At 42.6% G+C, this 26,948-nt stretch overlaps 1 protein-coding gene across 1 annotated transcript in view; it reads left to right on the top strand.

The window, feature by feature from the left end:
• Window positions 1-6,690: 6,690 nt before the first annotated feature.
• The window catches only part of msraa (methionine sulfoxide reductase Aa), a 119,453-nt gene continuing 99,195 nt past the window's right edge, over window positions 6,691-26,948 (top strand). Inside the window, exon 1 of the mRNA XM_035794131.2 lies at window positions 6,691-6,888. Within this exon, the coding sequence (XP_035650024.1) occupies window positions 6,753-6,888 (136 nt within the window). The 5' untranslated portion in view covers window positions 6,691-6,752. The remainder of the gene's footprint in view (window positions 6,889-26,948) is intronic.

The raw sequence follows: 26,948 nt of genomic DNA, 5'->3' as shown, positions 1-26,948 counted from the left end.
CGATTTGGCTGCAAAAAAAGATGCCATTCTTAAACATTACATGTCTTAATGAAGAACCTGTCGAACCGAAAACTTCTGGTTTACTATGACAAGCTTTGACATGATTTCCGTTTGTGATTAATGCACTTTACCACCAGATACATTTCAGGAATGTTATCTGAAATATAGAAAATCATTATGAAAGTTTTACATGCATTCTGCATTGCAGTTTGACAAGCCATGTTATTAATTTCACATTTGTGGATTGTCTGAACATAGCGCACCAAAGAAACAAAACCGATGCATAATTTCTGGTTTAAAAAAATACATTCTTAACATTATTTTGTGCATTGTGAGATTTTATTGCAAAGAATTGATTACAACAATCATAATTGCAGAATATTACAAAATGCATGCAAAACGTAATCGACATAATCCACAAACCTTTTGTTAATCCCTGTTGATATGAGATGGCTGAAAATATCAATCGTATCACATTCCTTTTACCCTGACCCGAAACATGTAGGCCTATAACGACACTGTATTCCTTGAGTAATTTGACATGCGCTGCTAGGCGGGACAAACTAATCCTGCCACACGGATTATGTCACTGATGTCCCGATTTGGACTGCGAATTTTATTTTACGCATCTCTTGTTGACCATACACATCACTGTGTAACAAAAGGCGTTGTGCGCATTAGTGTTTGCCTTTCGTTCCATTATAGGAAGCTATGCAATCCATTTCACAGGCCTTCACTTAATATTGTCATACAACAAACACGTTGATTTAATAGTCTATTACTTTCCATTTGTCGTCATCCAGATTCCCTTCTTCTAGGTATATGTTCTAAGTGTCCCAGTTAAGAATTTACAAAGATCTAAATTCCCCAAAACGCAGCGTGTGTATTTATATGGATGAGATTTCACCTCGACTTTACAGCAATTAACCGCGCAGGCTATAGCAGAGAATGGAATGGCGCGCTCCAGTCGCTTCCTTACAGAAATCCTAGCACAAGGCACAGTACAGAACCTCCAAAGAAATACCTTTCACCTTTTCAGGTAGACGCTTATCTGACGACCTATTACTGTGTAATATGACATATGAACACACATCGTACATGTTGATGATGTTTACCCTCTCTCTTGGCATTCACCGCGTGCCTTAATTGTATGGACATTTAAATCAAGGTCCGCTGTGAACACGAGGAGAGACAGGGCCCCTTTAGTCTTTCTCTGTATCACTGTAACAGCTACTGTAATGGCAACTGCATGACGAGCTGCAGTGCGCGTAATGAGGGCAACCTCATTGAAAGCAACTGTCTTGCACCAAAATGTACGACTACGTATTCCACCGGCTGGCTAGGCACCGTTATCCAATACAGTAGCGCCTAATGCGTATACATTGTTAGTCACCATTGCATTATTGGAGGTCGACATAGCATATAGACTAATAATAATAAACTCCAGTGAAAATCTAAAAAGACGCAAAAAAGCTAACCGTTATGTTAGGCCTACGTTACCTATATGCTGGCAGTGTCAGTCTTCCGAGCGCATGAGATGTATTCTATATTATTATTTCCTTGGATTTAGATATAGCCCGATCCTTGGTGGTGCAACGAACGCCAGGCCCGAGTGACAGCAGCGAAAATACAGGGCTTGCTGCAATCGGTCCTTTTGCTCAACTCCCATGATACCAAAAAAAATAGAAGAGGGCCCATCTGGCTTCTCATCAGCTTTGTCAAATCTTGCACACGCTAAAATGCGAATGACCTAGATACCTCTGCTGCATTTTGCATGAGCTAAGAAAGAGTGGGGAAAAGCTGTTGGGCTGAATAGAGTCGTCCCTGCCTTTTGTGGGGGTCGAGCAGGGTGGGTTAGGAGGTGGAGGCACTGAACGCACCTGCATCATACGAGGTACAATTTGGCAAAGCTGTGACCAACACATTGGTTTTGGGGATAAACAGAAGCCATATTGACAGAATCAAGAATATTTAACGGATAATAGGCCTTGTAATAGAACCTATTGAGAAGGTGCCAAAAGTTTTTCAAAAAAAAAAATATATATAGGCTAACAATCCCATATTTAGAAATAGCACTTTATTTACAATGAACTAAAAAACATGCATATCTACATAAGGTTTATGCGTATTTGAATTAGTCCTCCCCCCTTTAAAAACAGAATATTGTGTCAAAATGCTGAGGCAAAAAATGTATACTTAACTTTGCAACATGTTATTCAGCGGAACAACTTACAGAAATGCGTTGTTGCGATACCTTTACAATCAACTCTCATTTTCCTCGAAACATCGAAACAGTCCGTACATCCGGTTGGGTACCAAGGATGGTCTCCTCCGTTGATGATGCTGAACAGAAATGTCCTTCCAGTGACATCAATTCTGCCATATTGTCTGCGCGCTGCGAAAGATGGAAATTGGTGCCGTGATGAAAACACCCATATTCCACTGATTGTGCATTAAAATACCCTGACCTCTTCAAAGGATGCGGGAAATGCTAAAACCATAGGCTACATCTAAGCAGCACACTGAGAGGAGACAGCTTTGGTGCAGTCTGGAGGCAGAGCCAGCCGAGACTGTCACGTAAAAGGGTCTGATGCAAAGAGCCATCTGACAGAGAGGAGAGTAGCCCAGTTTATCATCGCCGTGCGCAGCTTAAAGCGTGGTCGCCCTGCTCCTCTCCCTTGTGCTGTTCCTCCACTTCTATTCTCTTCTGAGAATTATTCAGAAGGGAAGAGGTAGCATCTGCAGGTTTACTAAACAAATCGGAGGGGTTTCGAAATGGGACGCTCCAACTCCCCTTTTCTCTCATGTAATTGACTTACCGAGATTAGCCTACCTATAAGCCTTGCAATGACAATAGACGTGGTAACAAAAAAATACACACGATGGCCATAATCATGAGCCTACATTTTGCATTGACATCGTTTTTCTAATTAAAAAAACCTTAGGCCTATCGAACAAATGTGTGAATGTCTGATGCATTTTATTAGGTTACATTTTCAATTAGCACAATATAAATATATAGGGCCCTAATATTATAGCGATGCACCTTTTTATAGGCATCTGGAAAAATGGAGAAACCATGCCTATTCACTTTATCCCTGCTCATGTGGAATGCACAATTATCAAACTGCACGTGCCTGGCATAATTCATTATTGATAATTCTCAAGAGCTGTGTCCATGTAGCCTCCACTGCTGTGTTTTCATACTCGGCCAATCGTAAATATTTTGCAAACATGGCGAGAAACCGTTCATGAAGTATTGGGAATTAAGATATTCTTACCCCAAATGGGCCGTCTCCATATGGCCTGTCATCTGTGCGTTCTCTCCCCCAACCCACATCCCTGTCGTGTCCCATACGAAGCCCATTGATTTATTGGGATTCTTTCGTTATTCATTCGAACCCTGAATTAAGTTACACAGAGATCCAATATGAAAAAATAATAATAAATCGTGCTCGCTAAAAATAGCATAATATAAGGCCTGGAATATGATATATGTATGGATAATTAGGCCTACGTTTATATGAGTTGATAATTCTTATGGTACAAATAATGCACATTGCAATGTTAAATGTTCAACTATTTTCAATAATTTCTGTAATAGGCCTTGGATAGGACTACGTCGGTGGCGCAGTCTACATCTTGCGTAAAATGTGGTAGTACTGCAGAACAAAGGCGACGTTGTATGTAGTCTATAGCTGCCCCATAACCCCAGACCTATAGCTGCCCCATAACCCCAGACCTATAGCTGCCCCATAACCCCAGACCTATAGCTGCCCCATAACCCCAGACCTATAGCTGCCCCATAACCCCAGACCTATAGCTGCCCCATAACCCCAGACCTATAGCTGCCCCATAACCCCAGACCTATAGCTGCACCATAACCCCAGACCTATAGCTGCCCCATAACCCCAGACCTATAGCTGCACCATAACCCCAGACCTTTTCTATTGTTCAAAGTGAACACCCGTTCGTATGCATGGATTTGGTAGAGGTCCCCTTATCCCCCTCTCGTGCCGCAGTAAAACGCAGTGTCATCTGCCGAGCAGCCGGACGCGTGCCTCCCGTGAGCAAATTCGACGCGCAGTGAACTCCAGATGGCTTGTATGGTAAGCCAAGCTCTGCAATCCACCCCTTTATGCTGACCTATATTATACAGTAATGAATAAAGCCTATCTGATTTAGAGGCCTTCTATGCGGCAAAGAAGCCATCGCGCCCCGCAGTGAAAGGGTGCAGCGGCGTTAATGTAGGCTTGCAGGCTGCAGGTGACCACAGTGTACATCTAGAATGTGTAGTAGTATATTGGTGTTGAATGGAAGACGACAGAACACAGCCTTTCCCATCTATTTTATCATCAAGTCTCAAACGCTATGGACAATAGGCGATGCACTGTGAACGTGACGCATTGCTGTTCCGTTTTATAGGGCCTATGCAGCTATTAAAGTTAATTGATTTCACAAATGAAAGACAGTGGTCTCAGCTCGTGCATCAACATCGATCAGTCTCTAGCCAATCCTTTTAACAAACCCAAGTATCTATAACCAACTATATGTCTTCCGTAAACAAATTGTTCTCACGTGATTGTGTTGGATAAAACTTGTATGTTTTAATGCAATTTTTTAAAATGTATTATTTGTGGATTTCCACATAAGATAATTTTCCTGAGTGTATCGTACTATAGATGTAGGCCTATAGGAATTAACAACACACCAGTCTCCCAATAACTAGGCCACGTCATCAAGGACCTCAGCCACCCGAGCCACGGCTTGCTAACATCTAAGCTTGGACCTTAGAGACTGAAAAACAGCTTCTATCTCAAGTCCATCACTGTTAAATAGTCACCACAAGCCGGCCCCCAGTACCCTGGACTGAACTTTAATCACTGTTACTTTACCATGCACCTTAGAGGTTGCTGCCCTATGTACATAGTCATAATGGAACTTTAAATAATGTTTAGGTACAGTTTTATCCACTTCATATATCTAAACTGTATTCTAGTCTAGGCCTATCCTATTTACACATATAACATATACGACATTGTTCGACCTAATATTTCTTAATTCCATTGTATCACCCTTTATATTCGTGTGTATTGTTAGATATTACTGCGCTGTTGAAGCTAGGAACACAATCATTTCTCTACACCCGCAATAACATCTGATAAGAATGTTTATGCGACCAATACAATTTGACGTGTATTTTTATTTTATTGATTTAACTAGGCAAGTCAGATAAGAACATACTCTTATTTTCAATGACGGCCTAGGAACAGTGGGTTAACTGCCTGTTCTGGGGCAGAACGAAAGATTTGTACCTTGGCAGCTCGGGGGTTTGAACTTGCAACCTTCCAGTTACTAGTCCAACGCTCTAACCACTAGGCTACCCTCCCTATGCCTATAACATTCGAGTCTGTAGAAGAGAAATCTTGTACAAAATAATGCAGATTTTCGAAAAAGGCCAACAATAAATTCAAAATACAATTGAAGTTTATACATGATCTAAACTCATTCACAGCTGTTTGCTTTAACTCCAGATTATTGCACATTTATCTGCTGAAAACTAGTTTACACAAATCTTTTTAAATGGAATTGTTAGTTGCCTGCTCAGGCAGGGTACCCAAAGCCCCTCGGAACAGTGCTGTGTGCAAGGGCCTTGAACCAAAAGCTAGATTCGAGTTTCTCCACACTTGAAGAGGCAAATCCTTTTTAATTCAAACTTGCGTAAACCTCTTTCATATTCATTTGAGTAACTTTGTTAATGACTTGACAGACTTATTTTTTTATCAGCAAATGTTGCCTGAGAAATGAACAGATAGGACATTTTCCCCAATGTATTCCATTCTTTATTTATTAATAACAACTATTTTAAAACTATTTAATAATAGAACAAGCTATAAAAAAAATGCAATGGTTCAACTCTGGCAACATTCTTATTTCATAAAATGGACCATGACAAAATAGTCAAAGCCTGATTCAGAAAATAACAGAATGGAGGGCAAATGTTTTTTTTTTTTTTTGGAATGGCTATATTTTGTCAGGTCATGCATTTCGTTATTCTAGTTCACCGAAACTACCAGAACCCGACTTGTGTCTCAAAATATGGTTACAATGCATTGGTTTACTAATGTTACAATGTATCAAGGCTGAAACATGATTGGCTACACAAATTATTGTTTCCATTATAAACTGAGTGGTTCGAGCCCTGAATGCTGATTGGCTGACAGCCGTGGTATATCAGACCATACACCACCAGTATGACAAAACATGTAATTTTACTGCTCTAATTACGTTGGTAACCAGTTTATAATAGCAATAAGGCACCCCAGTGGTATATGGTACTCAGTGGTATATGGCCAATATACCACGGCTAAGGGCTGTATCCAGGGACTCCTGGGTGGCTGTGGTATATTGGCCATATACCACACCTCATTGTGCCTTATTGCTTAATTGTATCCTGATAATGACATAATTTACCTCAACATTTCATATAGGCGAAGGTTTTGGCATTCATAGGTCTTTCAGCCTATAGCCCTATATATTTGTTAATGCAAAATACATTTAATCATTATTACATTTGCTTTAATTACTTAGGCCTATAGCTAAATCAAATATATAATTTTGTGCAGGTTTGGTAATAGGCTGTGCTCAGCCAATTGTAGACTATAAACATGAAAAGGTTACACAAGTTGTTATGTAGGAAATTAAGAAGGCTGGGCTCGTTTGTGTCCGCACCACTGCAACCGCTGAGCTCAATGGTCGTAACGACTCGACTCCGTTTGATTTGGCGTCATTTTACCCACAGTAGAATGGGAGATATCTCTTCCAAAACACAGATGCCGACTCCAGAGAACGCTCTACCCGGGAGAAGTGAAAGTTTAAAAGTATCAGGTAGGATGATTTTCCCTGTGTGGGTCTGTGTCGCATGGTGTCCTAGGCTCGGTAGCTTTAGCCTATAACGTTAGTAGCTAGCCGACATACCTAGTTGCTTAGCAAAACACCCGTAGGAACTGTAAATTGGCCTAATTATGTAAACATTGACAACACAAAGCGCGTACAGTTGATATTTATGTCAAAAAGCAATTGTCGTACGACTGTGTAGCCGACATACTTATGTGTTGCACGAATTGACTACACATCTGCCCTGCTATGATTTTGAAGCGCTGCAGAGAATTTGTTTTGTCACTGAAACCTCCATATTGCGCATGCGTATTATTCACTTCTCGCGGCTATTAAACTGTTCAAGAAAGGTCCGTGCAATCCGGGTTCCTTGGGACGTTCCTACCCCATTGAAGTTGACATTTAAAATGGTTAGGGTTTTAGGGTAGGGACGACTCTAATGTAGACCAGACTATTTCTCCCTCACTCTGCACAGTTCACACACACACACACACACACACACACACACACACACACACACACACACACACACACACACACACCTCTGATTAAGGCAACCTGTCCCAAAGATTGTAATTTGTGAATATTTTAAAAAAAAAAAAATCAAATAATAAAAAGGCTGGAAAATTATAGTGCATATTACTGTTAATCCTGCAACTATGTAGGCCTTACACCAATGATATTTCTATTGGATCTCAATGCCCTTAAAGTGATTGAATATGCATTCTATCCTACTGGCAAGAACTTGACTCGCTTGGGGAAATTTGTGCTAGTTTAAAGTCAGTGGTGCAAAACATAATGTTTTCATGGGCTCCCGAGTGGCGCAGCGGTCTAAGGCACTATCTCGGTGCAAGAGGTGTTACTACAGTTCCTGGTTAGAATCCAGGCTGTATCACATCCGGCTGTGATTGGGAGTCCCATAGGGCGGTGCACATTTGGCCCGGGTTTGGCCGGGGTAGGCCGTCATTGTAAATAAGAATTTGTTCTTAACTGGCTTATTTTATTTATGTAACCTTTTATTTAACAATGTCTAAAGAAAGATGCTATCTCCAACACTCCATTTAGATTAAAGATTAATTGTATTTCCTGTCTGACTCTCAGAGGATGGAAAAAGACAAAACTTTCAGTTTGAGGGGAATGGCTGACACAAGTTGAGTTACATAACATTTGAAGGGTAGAGGGGTGCGGTCTGCAGTGATGAGAATGAAAACATGTAGCCTACTAGCGTTTGCACTGTAGGCAAAGAGAGAGAGCACTAGGAGCTCGCCGCATGACATCAAACATCGATCGCAAGGAAAAGGCAAGAGAAAAAACAATTGCAGTACCTTGTGTTGCCTGGTTCCTGTCACCATAGGATGGGAAAATCATAACAGTAATTGTCTGGGGTCCTACTGTTTTCTCAGAACAGGCCCCATCTGAGTGGATGTCTAACAACACCTAGTTATACTGTCATCGTAAACTGCATTTCAATTTTCTTCAGAATTGCCCCAAATAAGTGTGTGTGTAAGAGAGAGGGCAAGTAAAAGGTAAAAGGCCTGGCGGGAGCAGCTGAAGGCTGCTTGAGATGCGGCTCACATGGGAACTGTGTGCAATGGCATGAAGCGTGACCGTGCAGGAAAGGGATCCACCCTGCAGGACTGCAGTGGTCTGATTACCAGCCCCATACAGCCCTGGCCTCCCTCCCCAGTCCCAGCCCTATGGCAACATCACTGCACCACGGGGCTGGCAGGTTGCCAGGAGACGCACGCACAGCTCCACAGACAGGCACCACACTACTGCACGTGGCTCTGTTAAGGCATCCTGATGTTGCTGCTAGCCCGCTGAAGGTCACACATGACGGGGCGTTGAAACAGTGAGGAAAGAGGAATGAAGGGTCAGAGACAGAATGAAGTGGATTCATTTATTGCCCTTCAGGATTATGATGTTCTGGATAAGAGAGTAGCCATGGTATCTGTTATGCATTTTATGGTTATTTACTTATGAACATGGTGAAATTCATCCAAATCCCAGTAGATGCTGACAGGCATGTGACTGCCTATTTTATATTTTGCAGATCACAGATGGCTCTAGTTCTGTGTAGAGCAGCTTCCAGTGAAAGATAATAGGGGCCAGTCCTGATTTATGTGGTCATTCCAAATGATGTGATTATGTAAGGTGTATGTTGTACCATCCATCCACAGTCCTCTTCTAGAATAGATAGGGATACTGATGGACTTGGACTGTTTGTTGTAGATTGTGTTTTCAGTTTTCTTTCATAATCAGAAATAATCAGTTGCATTGTTGCAAAGTGTAAGTCAGCAAATATATATTACCTCCACCTCACTAAATAAAAAACCTGCTGCATCACCTCTAGTCAGTTAATGGATATAAGGAGAACATACAAGGGATTTTACCTTATGTGAACATTTATTGTAGTCTACGAGCTACATTGTTTAAAATCCATTTTAATCTAATATCCCAAACTGTCGGGGAAAGCTATGAATTAATAAAGTAGCAAAATGGCTTTAAGAGAAATTGACAGCCAATCAACAGCCTCTGTTTTGCTGTGTGTCTTATTTATTCCCTATAGGATCACTCCTGCATCTGCCAGTCTAAATTCCACCATGCTTGGCTGTTGCGTGGGATGGGGGTTGTGGCTATGTGCTACTGGATGGTGTGAACATGGAGGCAGGCAGTGGTGAGTTGGCACCAGCGATGTGGGCACTCAGAATGGCGGGAGATGCTGTGCCTTGGCACATGGTGAATAGACTTCCCGGCATTGAAAACGCGAAGCTGCTTCAGGTCTTGTAAAGACGTCCCAGAGACATTTTTGGGGAGTCTCATCGAGAGAGACATGGAGGAACTCCCTGCGTGACTTGCTTGGGTGAGGGTGGGAAGGAGAGGGGAATGTGCTGTGGTGGGGGTATGGAGAGGTTAAGGGGGTGTGTGGGTAGGCATTGGGAGGTATTGGCTGGCATGGATTCCAAGTACCACACGTGTCTGTGTGCATCTGGGTGGGGGGCGGGAGAGGGGAGATGCCAGAGATGAAGGAAGTGGTCGAATGGCGTAGCTCAGAAATGTATCTGAGATTCGTTTTGATAAATTTGCCCAAATCAATGGTTTTATTTCGGGGGAAGTGTGGGTGTTTGGGGGGTACTCAGACAGACATTTTGGAACCCCGCCAAGGCATCTCGGGAAGGTTGCCATGTCGAGAGAGAGGGAGAGGAGGGGAAGAGAGAAAATCCAGACGAGACTTGGCAGGGTTCTATCGCAGCTCCCTTTGTCTGTTTGCTCAGCTTTGCGCTAAGGAAATCAAAAATACCCAGGGTGTAGGAACTCTGCTTCAACGCGAAAAAACTAAACCAAACAAGAAATCAAGTCGAGAAAACTACTTTGAAAAATTTGAGGACGCCGAGGGTGAATGGGGCACAAGCATAGTCACCAAAAATATGTTCTAATTCCAGCAGAGTTACACAATGCTTATTTGCGTGACTGGAGGAGGTTACTTGAGCCAAGAGATGACCATGTCATTTCAACTCAATCTTTCTTTGTAATTTCCAAGCGAATGAAGCTGCCTCTTCTGTCTTTTCTGGCTATGTTTTGAACACAAAAGGACTCTCAAAAGTGGACCTGGATTTTATCCATGAAGGACTGACAGAACTGTTGTGGCCAAGCAACTGCCTTTCCATAGATCAAACCTTAAGTCGCTATCTGTACATCACTGGGAGTAGATTTCACCTTCCAAAGTTTTGTGATTGTAAAAATCACTGACTTCAATGCACTTATAGGGTCAGAATGGAGATAACTGGTCTCAAAAATATATTGGATCACCTCCCTAACTGCCTCTGTTGTCACTAAGTTGTCCTCTTTGTGAGGGGTTTACAGCGGAACAACAGCAACTGGTTACTCAGGCCAAGTGCTCTTTGACCAAGCTTTAGAGTTCCATTGTGTCTCGCAGTTGGACGAACTGAAGAACATTAGAAGATATCTCGCCTGCAGAGGACTGAGATTCCCCAGCATTTGGATATTGGAGATCTGAGGCCAGTGGATCTACAGTAGTCTGTGAGGCACTGAACTAGTAGTGCAGTTTCTCCAAGCTGCCTACTCTCAGTTGAAAGAGAGTTCTACAGGCCTGACTGGTTTTCTTCTAATATCTAAGGTTTCAATTCATTCTCAGCTTCACAATGAGAGTGTGGTACTGTGTAAGGTAAGTTATATCTGGTTTCTACAGATTAAGACATCTACTTTCTTTCCCGTTATACCATAAAGAAACCATAGGTGTTCCTTACTTACCAGCTGTGTTGTTGTCCCCGGGACACTTCAGAAGTCTAGCATTGTTTTCCTGCTATATGAAAAAGGAAGGCACTTAAAGGAGGCTGGGGAATGTCAGGGATGACTTAAAACGTCTCCTGAAGGATCGTCCATCCCTCCCCAGAGGACCCGGTGTGCCTACCATTCTACCGCTTTCCCACGATCAACGTCCTCGCTGCTGATTTTCATACTGGCCAAACACAGCCCCTGCAGAGAGAGTGGTCTCCCAGTCTCCGAATCCCCCGGAACCAGTGGCTTTTCTCATCTCCACCGTGTGGCTCACCCCCCCCTCCCGTTGTCTGTCACAGGCACAGCAGTGCCATCTCCCCCTCGGTCATCCTTAGGAAGCACTGTGCACAATGGTTTCTGATTTGTGTCTGGCACTTGATTAATAACTGCAGGGAAAGGCTAATAGAAAAGTAAGAAATGTTCCCCTCAAGGTTTATATTGAATCGCTGCCAAGGCAAATTACACTCTGCCAGATGTGTTTGCACTGATAGCAGGTGGAGTTAGCAGGTGTACTGTGATGGCTCTCATAATTATGAACGTTTGTTGTGGAAACATCATATTTTGCCTCTCTCTGTCGTGTTGGTGATTTCATCATTACTTGTCCTTATATTTAGCTTCAAATTATGGACAACAGAAAGCAGGCCGGAGTGTTGAGTTTTTATAGTCCATTTTCATTCAAGTTAATGAAAATGAATGGCCAGCTCATTTAGCTGTGGCTATTACTGTACAGATGATGCATTAATGAATCACAATTATCCAAATTCTAGTATCACAGAATCAAGATAATGGCGATTAAGAAGTCCCCAATTGTCCTTTTAGATTTTGATTCTGTAAACGGGGTTGGAATTAAAGGTTGAAGGAAATTATGTTTAGTGTTGGAGTGCTGCTGTTCTCTATTCCTGACCAGTCCAGGATCATGCAGGGGTGAGGGCCTCAGTCTCCAGCTCTGAGAGTATGAGGAGGGATGTGAGGGGAAGATGTAGACCTGCTGATGCATTTACATACGGCTCTCTGCTCCCGAGAGTCTTCCTTTTGGACCCAAGTAACGTGAAACACGATGTCAGTCTTTTAAAAGAGGTTCAGGTGTAGGAAGTTAGGCCTGAAGCTGTGGGCCTTGTCTACAAGCACTACTAGCATTTGGCGTTGGCTTTTAGCTTGGCCAGCTAGCTACTCCCCCTGCTTAGCGGAGATATGACTACTTTTCTATTTAACGCTTCCCGTTTGAAAGAGAATGTAAGACAATAGCTACATGATTCTGTTCTGTCTCAAGTCTCGACCGTTATGAAAGTGTCAACACAAGTAACTGAAGAAGGGCAGTGAACTTGAGAAAAGTTTGACGTCTTAGAAGAACCTGAAGTCTCCAGATAGCGGGACTGATTGTTGGGGTTGCGATTGACGGCGTCTGATGGTCATGGTTGGACCGAGGCTCTGCTCCAGCCTCCAGTGCCCACTCATGTGGAGGGCAATGGCGTAGTGGAGGAGGAAGCTCTCCGATTTCTCCAAGGTTGGCTTTACCCAAGTCCACCCGTGCATGCATGGCCGACTTCGCCTGTCTATGAATTATTCACAAAGCTCTCATCTTCACAGGTCACTGTCATCCAGCAGTGTCTCTCTCTCTCTCTCTGCCCTTTGACTTTAATCCAGAGAAACTTCCCCGGCAAACACAGCACAAATCTTCAACCCAGGGCCTGACAGAGAATGAGTACTTGGGTTGCCCGTGAGCAATATTGCAGGGTTTATCATGCCTGTTAAGTGAGTTTTAAAGGCTTTATCAGCCCCTGTTGTGCCAAGATATGTCTTCATTTGTCACATGCTGAGTAATGGTCCTGGCTAATGCCAGCGTAGACTCTGGTGACATGCATGGGATTTCACCATGAGTGTCCCTTGTTTACACTGACACTGATAACCCCACGGACAAAATTGGCACGGCTTGCACCTCAGAGAACTTAGATTACCTGTCATTCGCTGAGGTTTATCTCTCTCAACCACAGTTTGCCATCCTCTGAGTATAAACTCAGTTTAAGATGTCTCTTAGTTATTGTTATCTTGTCTTTCAGTCTAGATCCAGTTGTTTAAATGCTTAGAAACAGTTTTATGATTCCAAACTGTGACTTCTTCTGCTCTTAATGGCATACCATACACTGTTGTGGTGTACCGGTAGCATGTTGGGTCAAACCCATCTGGGACCAATTTCTGTACATTTTCTGTCTGACTGGATTGGAGTTAAAGTGACTGTCTGTCTAAACTCCTACAAAATAGACATGTTGTAATCGCTTAACACCAAGCAAAAAAGGGTAAATCCATGAATAATTTAGTGAGTCAGGTTGCCTACCCCATGTATCTGAAACCGAGGTGGAAGTGTTATAGGAGGACAATTCATTAGCTTGTCACGCTATGACTACCCCGATCTGAAAACAGTTGATGGTAATCAAGAATCGTTATATTAGCCCTGGGCACACAACTTTAATTAAATGGAAGATTAGATGTAACAAATTAAAGATTCATTCATTAACCTCAAACCCACCAGGTGGGGGTTATTAATCAGATTAATTATGTCATGATAATGCTAATGATGTTCTACGATTCTCATAAATCTTTAAAAAGTCTCTTAAAAACAAATTGGAGGAAGGATATTCTGAGGGCCACAGCTCTGTATTCATTAGTGTGTTACGGTGAGAGATATTTATGTGACCTGGCTCATCTCATTACTGAGCGAGATTACACAGAAATGTGGTTCTTACTTATCATATTTGCCCTGTATTAATTGGCTGAACCTCAGCCAGCTAAGGAAACTGATCTGAAATGAAATTGTTTTGCTGGAGGTTTAATTTTTTTCTACATTAGCATTTTAGTCATGCTCTTATCCAGAACGACTTCCAGTAATGAGTACATACATTTTCATACCTTTTTTTTCTCTTGTACTGGTCCCCCGAGGGAATCAAACCCACAACCTTGGTGTTGCAAATGCCATGCTCTACCAACTGAGCTCAGTCTCTTGGGAAAAGATGCTATCTAGTTGGGTAAAGAACAAATCTAGCAAATCAGCACCACTTCCTGGTCCTTTGTTTATTTACATTTGAGTCATTCAGCAGACTCTTATCTAGAGCAATTTACAGTAGTGAGTGCATAAATGGTCCCCTGTGGGTATCGAACCCACAACCTTTGTGTTGCAAGCGCTATGCTCTAATTTGTCATATAACTGTCCTCACACCTCAACACAATGTGATATTGTTTAGCTCTTACATTATAGCTCAGTGCCCCCCCCTCTCTCTCAAATCCTCTCCTCATTCTTTCTCTATTTTTCTCCTTTATCCCTCTCTATCTCTACACCCCTCTTTCTCTGTCTCTCTCATGATAGTTATTTTGCATAACGTACCTGACATCTCCTCTGGTTGTTAGTGGGCGTGAGTGCTGGAGGTTTCAGTGAGCTTAGCCCACTGTTGGTGAGATGCCATTAGGCTGGCCTGTGTTAAAACCCTCAAACAAACACACACACACACACACACACACACACCTCTCTCCCCTTCTCAGCCCATGCACTCATTCCAGGGCTCTGATAGCAACGGATGCTGTGCTGTTGCCATGTGTGGAGGCATTTCTGTGACATTGCTTGGTGGAGTGGCATGATGGCTGATTAACCCTTCGTTACCCTTGTTGCGTAACTTCTCTCGATTGCATAATGGATTGCCATTACACATACGGTTGGTGGCTTCCTGTGTAACCTTACTACTCTGTTTTGTATCCTCTTAGAACAGAGCGACGCTTTGATGCAATGGCGCGGAAGCTGGTTGAATATGTGGCTGTTGACCTGTGACCCAAACCTCCTATATATGCTGTAGTTCTGCTGTTGCTGCTGAACGTGAAGGGTTTCCCATTAAGCAGTTAAATTATTGCTGGAAGCCAGGTTCTTAAATCCTGTGTTTTGTCATATATTCTGAGGTACGGAGTCAGATGAAGCTGATGTTACAGTATGTGGGTGTTCATGTTATGGTAACTAACCTACATTTCCCCATTTGAAATTGATATTGCGATAACTCTTAACTGGTTATTTCATTACAAGAGGGGATATACAGTGGTTGCTATTGGTACGAATGTTGTGATCTTTGTCACAAAAGATGCATATATTTGTTATTCACATTTTTGAAGTATTGTCACGTCTCCGAAAGCACACGTTCCTTGAGGTTTATAAAAATGTTCTCTTTCATTGATTTCTATAATCTAGTATAGTGGAGCGTTGCTCTTAAATGTATTTGGATAGTCAGTTCACACCCCTGGGGAGGAGGTTCAGAAGGTTAGAATAACACAAAATACAAAAGATTGGATTTGGCTTTCGCAGACAGAGAGGATCACTACAACTAGGATACACAGGAAGGAGTGAGCTCCCTCTCCTCTCCTCTCCCCACCCTTTGGAAGAAATACACAACACTTGAACAAAGAACTGACAGAATTAAAGATGTATTGTGTCCTGAGTCCTGCACTGTTTTTGTTTCCAGTGTTTCTACCTCTGGGGAAGAGAAACTTCCTTTTATGTGTGAGCTCAATCCGCCCATAGACCTAGGTAGGGAGCTGGAGAGAGACCATGTTTGATGTTGACACATAAGTGGGAGAAGAAGGAGCAGAGCAGCCCTCCTTGCTATCACTATGAAACACACACAACAGGCCATCATTGTAACTCACAATTTGTTCTTAATTAGTATGTGGTGAATGTTCAACTCTTAGTTCAAAACTTCAAACTGGTAACACTTGTAACGCAGCCAGTTTTCAGTGTTGGAGTAGTGAACTACATATTGTGTATTGTACTTTACAGTATTGAAACTTCTGTATAAAACAGTTCCTCTGGACCTCCTCGGAGTCTGAGTTTGCCCCCCCCCAAAAAAAATATCCCAGAATGCATCAGCCACTCAAAGTACAGTTGAAGTCGGAAGTTTACATACACTCCACAAATTTCTTGTCAACAAACTATAGTTTTGACAAGTCTGTTAGAACATCTACCTTGTGCATGACACAAGTCATTTTTCCAACAATTGTTTACAGACAGATTATTTCACTGTATCACAATTCCAGTGGGTCAGAAGTGTACATACACTAAGTTCACTGTGCCTTTAAACAACTTGGAAAATTCCAGAAAATAATGTCATGGCTTTAGAAGCTTCTGATCATTTGAGTCAATTGGAGGTGTATCTGTGGATGTATGTCAAGGACATTACATTTTTGCATCTGAGCTCTTAGTGTGCGGCTCTCCTTTATTGTCAAGTTTTACACTCCGCTAGCCAGCACCTCGCCAGAATAGGTGTGCGTTTCTTTTTCATCTAGAGTGTATTTCAAGGTCTACCTTCAAACTCAGTGCATCTTTGCTTGACATCATGGGAAAATCTAAATATATCAGCCAAGACCTCCAAAAAACTAAATTGTAGACCTCCACAAGTCCGGTGCATCCTTGGGAGCAATTCCCAAACGCCTGAAGGTATCAAGTTCATCTGTACAAACAATAGTATGCAAGTATAAACACCATGGGACCACGCAGCCGTCATACCGCTCAGGAAGGAGACACGTTCTGTCTCCTAGAGATGAACGTTCTTTGGCGCAAATCAATCCCGGAACAACAGCAAAGGACCTTGTGAAGATGCTGGAGAAAACAGGTACAAAAGTATCTATATCCACAGTAAAACAAATCCTATATTGACATAACCTGAAAGGCCACTCAGCAAGGAAGAAGCCACTGTTCCAAAACCGCCATAAAAAAGCCAGACTACGGTTTGCAACTGCACATGAGGACAAATATCATACTTTTTGGAGAAATGTCCTCTGGTCTGATGAAACAGAACTGTTTGGCCATAATGACCATCATTATGTTTGGAGGAAAAAGGGGGAGGCTTGCAAGTCGAAGAACACCATCCCAACCGTGAAGAACGGGGATGGCAGCATCATGTTGTGAGGGTGCTTTGCTGCAGGAGGGACTGGTGCACTTCACAAAATAGATGGCATCATGAGGGAAGGTAAATTATGTGGATATATTGAAGCAACATCTTAAGACATCAGTCAGGAAGTTAAAGCTTGGTTGCAAATGGGCCTTCCAAATGGACAATGACCCCAAGCATACTTACAAAGTTGTGGCAAAATGGCTTAAGGACAACAAAGTGAAGGTATTGGAGTGGCCATCACAAAGCCCTGACCTCAATCCTATAGACAATTTGTGGGCAGAACTGAAAAGGCATGTGCGAGCAAGGAGGCCTACAAACCTGACTCAGTTACACCAGCTCTGTCAGGAGGAGTGGACCAAAATTCACCCAACTTATTGTGGGAAGCTTGTGGAAGGCTACCCAAAACGTTTGATCGAATTTAAACAATTCAAAGGCAATGCTACCAAATACTAATTGAGTGTATGTAAACTTCTGACCCACTGGGAATGTGATAAAAGAAATAAAAGCTGAAAGAAATCATTCTCTCTACTATTATTCTAACATTTCACATTCTTAAAATAACGTGGTGATCCTAACTGACCTAAGACAGGGAATTTTTACTAGGATTAAGTGTCAGGAATTGTGAAAAACTGAGTTTAAATGTATTTGGCTAAAGTGTATGTAAACTTCTGACTTCAACTGTATATACTACCGATCGCTGTTCATGGTTCTGAAATTGCGACGTCTACGTTGCTACCTATCGACAGGCTGTCAGATGATGTGGTGCTGATGCTGCAGTAGCCTATAGCTTTGCTTTAATGGATGCATTATTATTTTTATTTGGTTGTCATTTTCTCATGTTAAGCCTAATATTTCCAAATATGTTTTGGATGAAAGAATTCATACTAATTACCAAAAATAAAAACCACTAACCAAATTCACACTGCTTCTCTGAATTTCAAACAAAAACAAACTCCCCAAAATACAATAGTTTGACTAGTGCAATTTATCACTTGTGGTATAAACACATCAACGTCCACCTTCTTCACTGTTAGTGTGTGGGAATCCTTCTCCTGCATGGCATTCACTGCAGACTGTGGGACATCCACTACCATCTCATCTCTACTTAGTACTTCAGCTATTTTTACTTCCTCTACATGGGAGACCTGCTGAAGAGCCCTGATCCTAGCTACTGTGACCTCCTTCATCCTTACAGGGCATTCTGGGAACTTGGGAACGTGATTCCCATCACAATTACTACAACATACTTCATCTGACTCTTCAACTGCTACATGTTTGTCGAAGGAATAAATACTTGCCACGTGTCCAAACTTTTTACAATTGTAACACTACAGTGGCTTCTGTACATATGGTCTCACTGCACATCTCACATACCCAAGTTAAACGTCATTTGGGAGAACCACTTCATCAAACGACAGTAAAACCTATCATTCGATTCAAGTGACATGCCTCTACCACTCCTGGAATGTTATCCCTAAACCACACAGCCTCTGTGTCCAACAAGACACCAGAGATGTCGAGACAACGAGACACCAGAGATGTCGAGACAACGAGACACCAGAGATGTCGAGACACCAGAGATGTCGAGACACCAGAGATGTCGAGACAACGAGACACCAGAGATGTCGAGACAACGAGACACCAGAGATGACACCTTTAACCGGTGCCCTACTCTGAAAATCATAGCTTTCCATATAATTTGTCGACATCTTGTAGAGCCACATAGCTTTCTCATTTTGCGCTTTTGACACACATGAAAAGAACATCAAACTGCCCCACGTCACTCTGACAGATGCCCCTTTACCCAATTCGTCCATCGCTATCTTCGAGACTGCAAACGGGTCCCCCAAAAAACGATCATTGCTCGTGAATCGCTCTCCAACCATAAACTGCTGTTCATTTTCAACTTTAGCCCTTTCTGCTCCACTGTTGTTCACCATCGCCATTCTCACCAACTGTACTCGCGCCAAGAGAATCGCACAATGCTTCTGCTTCCACCATTGGTCCGGCAGGCCATCACACTCACTCTCCATCTGAGTCCGACCTGATTCACCTACCTTTTTTTAACCTGATAGTCAATTAAGTAAAGAGGCCGAGGCGGGCTGCCATCGCCCCGTTAGAAATAGGCTAATAATAAAAATAGGCTAATTGCGTATCGTTTTCACCACTTCCGAATTCGTCAGACAAAGTTCCGCCCCCATTCATTTTCAACAGGGGCACGCGGAGCAATGCACAGGGGATTGTGGGAAGGTGAGCGGCGAGAAACCTACTGGCGGAGCTGTAGAAAAAGTTTAGCTCTGCTCTACTTTATGCAAATTTCACTTGGCCATCGCTGTCGTTAACCAATCAGGGGAGGAGCAGATGTTTGCTGGAAAATCTTCCCTTCATGAACTGTCATTAGTTCCCGGGCTAGAGGATAGACAACAATCATTGCTGTGTCTGGTTTTCCAATTCCATATCATGTTGCTTTGCTAGAATACAGAGACAAATCAGAAGGTCAATGGCATGAAGGAGGATTGCAGAGATTGTGTTGATGGTGGGTGAAGAGAGATTTGGACAACAATGTTTACATATGCTGCTACCTAGCCATGAACCTCAATCTAAACCTCAAAACTGTGATCAAAGCCACCATTTGTGAATGTGTTGACTAAATTAAATTGTAAATTTGCCCACCAAAGGATATAAATCACCAGGAACACACATTATTACATTGTAAATGAAACACTACGCTTGACTTTCCCATGTGATATGCTACCAATTGGATTATGGTATCTTTACGTAATGATTGGCATATTTTATGGCTCTTTCATTATACCGGTGTCATGACATTGAGGATTATAGCTCACTTCCTGTAAAACACATAGGCCTACAGGTCAAATTAATGGCTACTTTGTGTAAAGGAAATTGTGGCTTTGAGTTGCAAACCATTGTTGTGCAAATCTCTCTTTACCCACCATCAATACAATCTCTGCAATCCTCCTCCATACCTTCTGATTTTGTCTTTGTATTCTAAAATCATTCTCAGCAAATGAACAAGGTAGAATTACAACGCTCCCATGCCCCATTACTTTCCTTTTTGACATTTCTAATTAACCTACAAATTGTCAGCTCCTTATTTTAATATGCGGTACTGTACCTAGAATACAAGGGTTGGATTTGCACTAAACTATTTCACATGTCAGAAAATGTATGTAGAAAATCTGGTTTATGGATAGCGTCATTTACATGATCTACCTTTTTATTATGTTAAGTTGAGAACATATAGCAAGCTCAACAACATGTAAATGATGTATGAGTTTAGCTATTTTCTGCTTCAGGTGTACAATGACAAGGGATGCATCGCACATGCCCATAAGGCCACTAATGCCATCGTACAGTAGGCCTGTGGCTGCGTTAGTGACGCATGCCATTATGATGAGCTGCTACATGGATCCACATGGCTGATATCCCGAGACGGTGACAATCAATCAATTAAAACAGATTGGAGAGCTCACAACTAGACAAAAAGGTGATGTTCATTTGAGAAAGCAACACAAAAACTCAGACAAGTTTGAGACAGATCCTCTTCACGCCTTTTTTAGTGCAGAATTGTGATCTGTGATTCATGAACATTGGCACTAGTTAATCTTGAAACAAATTTATAACCACTTCGATGAATCAGCATTTCATTTCAAAATGTACAAACAAGCTAACTCGTTTGTAATGTTACCCGTTTTAGTAATAAGGCTATTATTACTAAAGCTTAATTGCGGGTGAACAAAAAAGTCCATTCCAGAGGTGGCCAACCTTGCTCTACTCCCAGATCTACTGGGTGAGCAGACTTCTATTCCAGCCCAGCAATAATACACATTACTATCAACTCATTAGGTTTGATACATTGAATCAGCTGTGTTAGTGCTGGGCTGGAACAGAAGCCTGCAAACTCAGCAGACCTCCAGGAGAATGATTTACCTGCTACAGTTGTAATACGTTTGTAGCCTACATTGTGTGTGACTTTTAACTGTATTGTTGTATACAAGTACACATACAACCCATTCCATACAAGGATGTGCCAGCAACCCCTTTGAACATTACTGGGACCTCTTCGTCTGCAGACAGGCTTTCACAGCTCTCCATATCCGAGGACAGACAACCCAAAGAAACGTGCTTCATTTTACTACAATTAGACAGTCCTGACTAGGTGAGTTACTATCAAGGCTCAGGCTAAGAACCAGATGCAGACACAGGAGGCGGATAGTACAAGTCTCAGAGTTTATTATAGTACAAGTGGCAGGCAAAAGGTAAGTCAAGGCAGGCAAAGGGTCATAATCCAAATCAGAGTCAGGCAGGTACAGGAAGGCAGGCAGGATCAGGACAGGTAGAAAGGTCAGAACTGGGAAAAATAAAAACTAGAGCACGGGAACACGCTGGTAGGACTTGACAGGACAAGACGAACTGGCAACAGACAAACAGACAACGCACGTATAAATACACAAGGGGATAATGGAGGGAGATGTGAGACACCTGGAAGGGGGTGGAGCGTGCCCCCCCCGTTTTGCAGGAGTTTCAGCTACGCCAGTATGTATTGGTCCTGTACGTGGCTCAGTTCATTAGCAACATCGAAGTTGTAGTTCTGAGGTGCAGTTAATTGCTGATTATTGAGGCTGTTATATTATGGGAGAGTATAATATACAAGGAAATTCTCAAAGCTGCTAATGAGAACCTTGATGACCTTGTACCTAGCCGGTGGGGATTCCGGTGGGGTGCCCCCACCCAGGCAGTGGCGTCATTATATACTGATGAAGACAGCTTGTCTGTCGAAACGTTGGATATTAGGTTATTCAATTATTGCATCTGAGCTCCAAGAGTTTGCGGCTCTCCTTTTCTTTTCAAGTGGTAGTGCTGGCAACACTAGCTGCAGTAACCCATGGGGAGGGGGTCACACTCGGACATTCAGAGAGGGGGCATATTATTTTGGCCCTGGTGGCACAAAATAATCAAAGGTCTGACTGCACAGAGATGCTTGGTAATATGGTCTCAACGGGGGACCAGCGTGTGTGTGTTTCAGGGGAAGGGGGTGTATCTGATCTCCCATCACCTGGGACTTGACAATGGTTAATCAAATCTCCCCATTTTTGCCAGTTTTTGCTCAATTTCTTATACAGCTGCAACTGTATATGAACTCGTAAAGCAAGTCCTTTCTTGAGTTGGGCTCTGGGATGGTACAACTGTTGAGCATCTGAGCTTATGGTTGTTTGTGGGGGAAAGGGGTTGTGCGTGTGCGTGTGTGTGTGTGTGTGTGTGTGTGTGTGTGTGTGTGTGTGTGTGTGTGTGTGTGTGTGTGTGTGTGTGTGTGTGTGTGTGTGTGTGTGTGTGTGTGTGTGTGTGTGTGTGTGTGTGTGTGTGTGTGTGTGTGTGTGTATCCCACAACTGTTGCTAGGGAGTAAAGATGTTAGAGACAATATAGGATGATTCTCAATAATTGTTTGCTGAAATAATAATTTCTTGCCAAAATGTAACTTTTGTAATAGCAATCCTGGTAAGAGGTAACAATCCTTTGCATGAACTACCTACATTATTACAAATATGAATAGTTAATTATGGAAATTAAGATATATATATATTTTTAATAGCTATATATAATACAAATCAAGGTGAGGGTGATGGAAATGCTTTTGGTTGGGCTGACCTGCTTCTGTTCTGTGGTGGCACTGTGTGTTCTTTTCAAAGGATGGGTCCCGGTCTCTCGGGGGCCTTGGGATTATAGCCAGCTATAATTGTAATGGTTCAGCAGATAATAAGAAAAGATTATCAGTATTTACCTGGCCAAAAGGGAAGGAATATAATATCTACTGTTTACAGGAAACTCATTCAACAACTTTAGATGAAGTTGTGTGGAAAAAGGATCATTTTGATCCAAATGTGCAAATTGTCCAAACAGATCCTCAAGGTAGATGGATGATGTTAAATATGTTTATTGGTCCATAAACAGGTATGGCTCATTAACCTATAAGGTCCATATAATGATGATCCACGCTTCTTTGAACATTTGAAAACTCTTATTATGGTGGGAGATTATAATCCGGTTTCTTAATCTAATCTTCAACATAGAAATGCTACCTATTTTTTTTTTCCTGAAACTTGTTACAAATGGAGTCACTCATGATTCACCAAACTATATTTTGAAAGGGGATGTTAAGTACTTTAAGCATATGTTTTCATTTCAATCTCACTCCAATAAATTTTTATAGAAAGTTAGCAAAAATAGATAAGATCTTGCTACCATGGAAAGGAAAATACCTGTCTATTTGTGGAAAAATCACCCTGATTAACTATTTTTAGTCATATCACAGTTGACTTATTTGCTCATGGTTTTGAAAACACCTAGCAACCTTTTTTTTCAATTGTATGAGCAAAAATATTTCATTTTATTTGGAACGGCAAGCCAGACAGAATGAAATGGGCCTATTAATATAATGAATATGAAATCGGAGGGCAGAAATTATTAAATATTAAAGCATTAGACCTCTCACTAAAGGCATCAGTCATACAAAAGTTATACTTAAATCTGAACTGGTTCTCTAGCAAATTAGTATGAATGTCTCACCATGTTCAAGAAGGGCCTTTTCCCTTTATTCAGATTATAACCGTTCACCTTTGGTAATTTGAAAACAAAATAATCTCCAAAATATATATATTTTTTAAACAAGCCATAGAAAGTTGGTTGCAATTTAAGTTTAATCCACCAGAAAAGACAGAACAAATAATACAACAAATATTGTGGTTAAACTCAAATATACTAATTGATAAAAAACCTTTTAAAAAATTTACTTTGTAAAATTATATCAGAAATAGGACTGGTGGAGTTATGTCACACATGCAGCTAACACAAATACATGGAAATGTCTGCTCTACCCAAAAATACAACCAAGTGTCTTGTGATCGGAGGCCGAGCAGTTGCCATACCAGGCAGTGATGCAATTAGTCAGGATGCTCTCGATGGTGCAGTTGTAGAACATTTTGAGGATCTGAGGGCCCATGCCAAATCTTTTCAGTCTCCTGAGGGGCAATAGGTTTTGTTCTGCCTGCTTCACGACTGTCTTGGTGTGCTTGGACCATGTTAGTTTGTTGGAACAAGGAACTTGAAGCTCTCAACCGGCTCCACTGCAGCCCCGTCGATGAGAATGGGGGTGTACTCTGTCCTCTTTTCCCTGTAGTCCACAATCATCTCCTTTGACTTGATCACGTTGAGGGAGAGGTTGTTGTCCTGGTACCACACTGCCAGGTCTCTGACGACCTCCCTATAGGCTGTCTCGTTGCTGTCGGTGATCAGGCCTACCACTGTTGTGTCATCGGCAAATTGAATTATGGTATTGGAGTCGTGCCTGGCCATGCAGTCATGAGTGAACAGGGAGCACAGGAGGGGGCTGAGCACGCACCCCTGAGGGGCCCCTGTGTTGAGGATCAGCATGGAGGATGTGTTGTTACCTACCCTTACCACCTGGGGGTGGCCCGTCAGGAAGTCCAGGATCCAGTTGCAGAGGGAGGTGTTTAGTCCCAGGATCCTTAGCTTATTGATGAGCTTTGAGGGCACTATGGTGTTGAATGTTGAGCTGTAGTCAATTAATAGCATTCTCACATAGGTGTTCCTTTTGTCCAGGTGGGAAATGGCAGTGTGGAGTGCAATAGAGATTGCATCTGTGGATCTGTTGGGGCGGTATGCAAATTGGAGTAGGTCTAGGGTTTCTGGGATAATGGTGTTGATGTGAGCCATGACCAGGCTTTCAAAGCACTTCATGGCTACAGACGTGGGTGCTACGGGTCGGTAGTCATTCAGGCAGGTTACCTTAGTGTTCATGGGCACAGGCACTATGGTGGTCTGTTTGAAACATGTTGATATTACAGACTATGATAGGGAGAGGTTGAAAATGTCAGTGAAGACACTTGCTAGTTGGTCAGCGTATGCTTGCAGTACACATCCTGGTAATCCGTCTGGCCCTTAGGCCTACATGTTGACCTGTCTAAATGTCTTACTCACATTGGCTGCGGAGAGCGTGATCACACAGTCTTCCGGTACAGCTGGTACTCTCATGCATGTTTCAGTGTTATTTGCCTCAAAGCGAGCATAGAAGTTGTTTAGCTCGTCTGGTAGGCTTGTGTCACAGGGCAGCTCTCGGCTGTGCTCCCCTTTGTAGTCTGTAATGGTTTGCAAGTCCTGCCACATGAGCGTAAGAGCTGGTGTAGTATGACTCGATCTTAGTCTTGTATTGACGCTTTGCCTGTTTGATGGTTCGTCGGAGGGCATAGCGGGATTTCTTATAATCTTCCGGGTTAGAATCCCGCTCCTTGAAAGTGGCAGCTCTAGCCTTTAGCTCAGTGCGGATGCTGCCTGTAATCGATGGCTTCTGGTTGGGGTATGTACGTACGGTCACAATGTAGACGACGTCATCGATGCACTTATTGATGAAGACAATGACCGATGTGGTGTACTCCTCAATGCCATTGGAGGAATCACACCGGTAGCTTAGCATTTGCTTCATCTGACTACTTTTTTTATTGATCTAGTCACTGGTCCTTCCTGCTTTGGGCGAGGGAGTGCTTTGTATGCATCTCTGTGTGTGGACTATAGTTGGTCATGAGTTCTTTTCCCTCTGGTTGCACATTTAAAATGCTGATAGATATTTGGTAAAACTGATTAAAGTTTCCCTGCATTGAAGTCCCCTGCTACTAGGAGCGCTGCCTCTGGGTGAGTGTTTTCTTGTTTGCTTATGGTGGAATACAGCTCATTCAATAGCTACGAAGAATACAGATGAGAACTCTCTCTGTAGATAGTGTGGTCTACAGCTTACCATGATATATTCAAACTCAGGCGAGCAATAGCTCGAGACTTCCTTAGATATAGTGCACCAGCTGTTATTTACAAAAATACATAGTCCACCGCCCCTTGTCTTACCAGACGCCACTGTTCTATCCTGCCGGGTACATCATATAACCAGCCAGGTGTATGTTGATATTGTCGTTGTTCAGTCACGACTCTGTGAATCATAAGATGTTCGTTTTTAATGTCCCGTAGTTTCATCTTCCCGTAACTCATTGATTTTATTCTCCAAAGATTGCATGTTTGCTAGCAGAATTGAGGGAATTGGGGGTTTATTCAATCGCCACCGAATTTTCAGAAGGCAGCCCGCTCTCTGGCCTCTCTTTCTCCACCCCCTCTTCACGCAGATCACGGGGGTCGGGGACTGTTCCCAAGGAAGCCGTATATCCACTTAAACAACACAATGTAACTCCAAGTCAATCACACTTCTGTGACATCAAACTGTCCGCTTAGGAAGCAACACTGATTGACAATAAATTTCACATGCTGTTGTGCAAATGGAATAGACAACAGGTGGAAATTATCGGCAATTAGCAAGACACCCCCAATAAAGGAGTGGTTCTGCAGGTGGTGACCACAGACCACTTCTCAGTTCCTATGCTTCCTGGCTGATGTTTTGGTCACTTTTGAATGCTGGCGGTGCTTTCACTCTAGTGGTAGCATGAGACTGAGTCTACAACCCACACAAGTGGCTCAGGTAGTGCAGCTCATCCAGGATGGCACATCAATGCGAGCTGTGGCAAGAAGGTTTGCTGTGTCTGTCAGTGTAGTGTCCAGAGCATGGAGGCGCTACCAGGAGACAGGCCAGTACATCAGGAGACGTGGAGGAGGCCGTAGGAGGGCAACAACCCAGCAGCAGGACCGCTACCTCCGCCTTTGTGCAAGGAGGAGCAGGAGGAACACTGCCAGAGCCCTGCAAAATGACCTCCAGCAGGCCACAAATGTGCATGTGTCTACTCAAATGGTCAGAAACA

This window comes from Oncorhynchus keta, chromosome 19, assembly GCF_023373465.1.
Source record: "Oncorhynchus keta strain PuntledgeMale-10-30-2019 chromosome 19, Oket_V2, whole genome shotgun sequence".
Lineage (NCBI taxonomy): Eukaryota > Metazoa > Chordata > Actinopteri > Salmoniformes > Salmonidae > Oncorhynchus > Oncorhynchus keta.
This window is presented reverse-complemented; position numbering and strand designations above follow the sequence as displayed.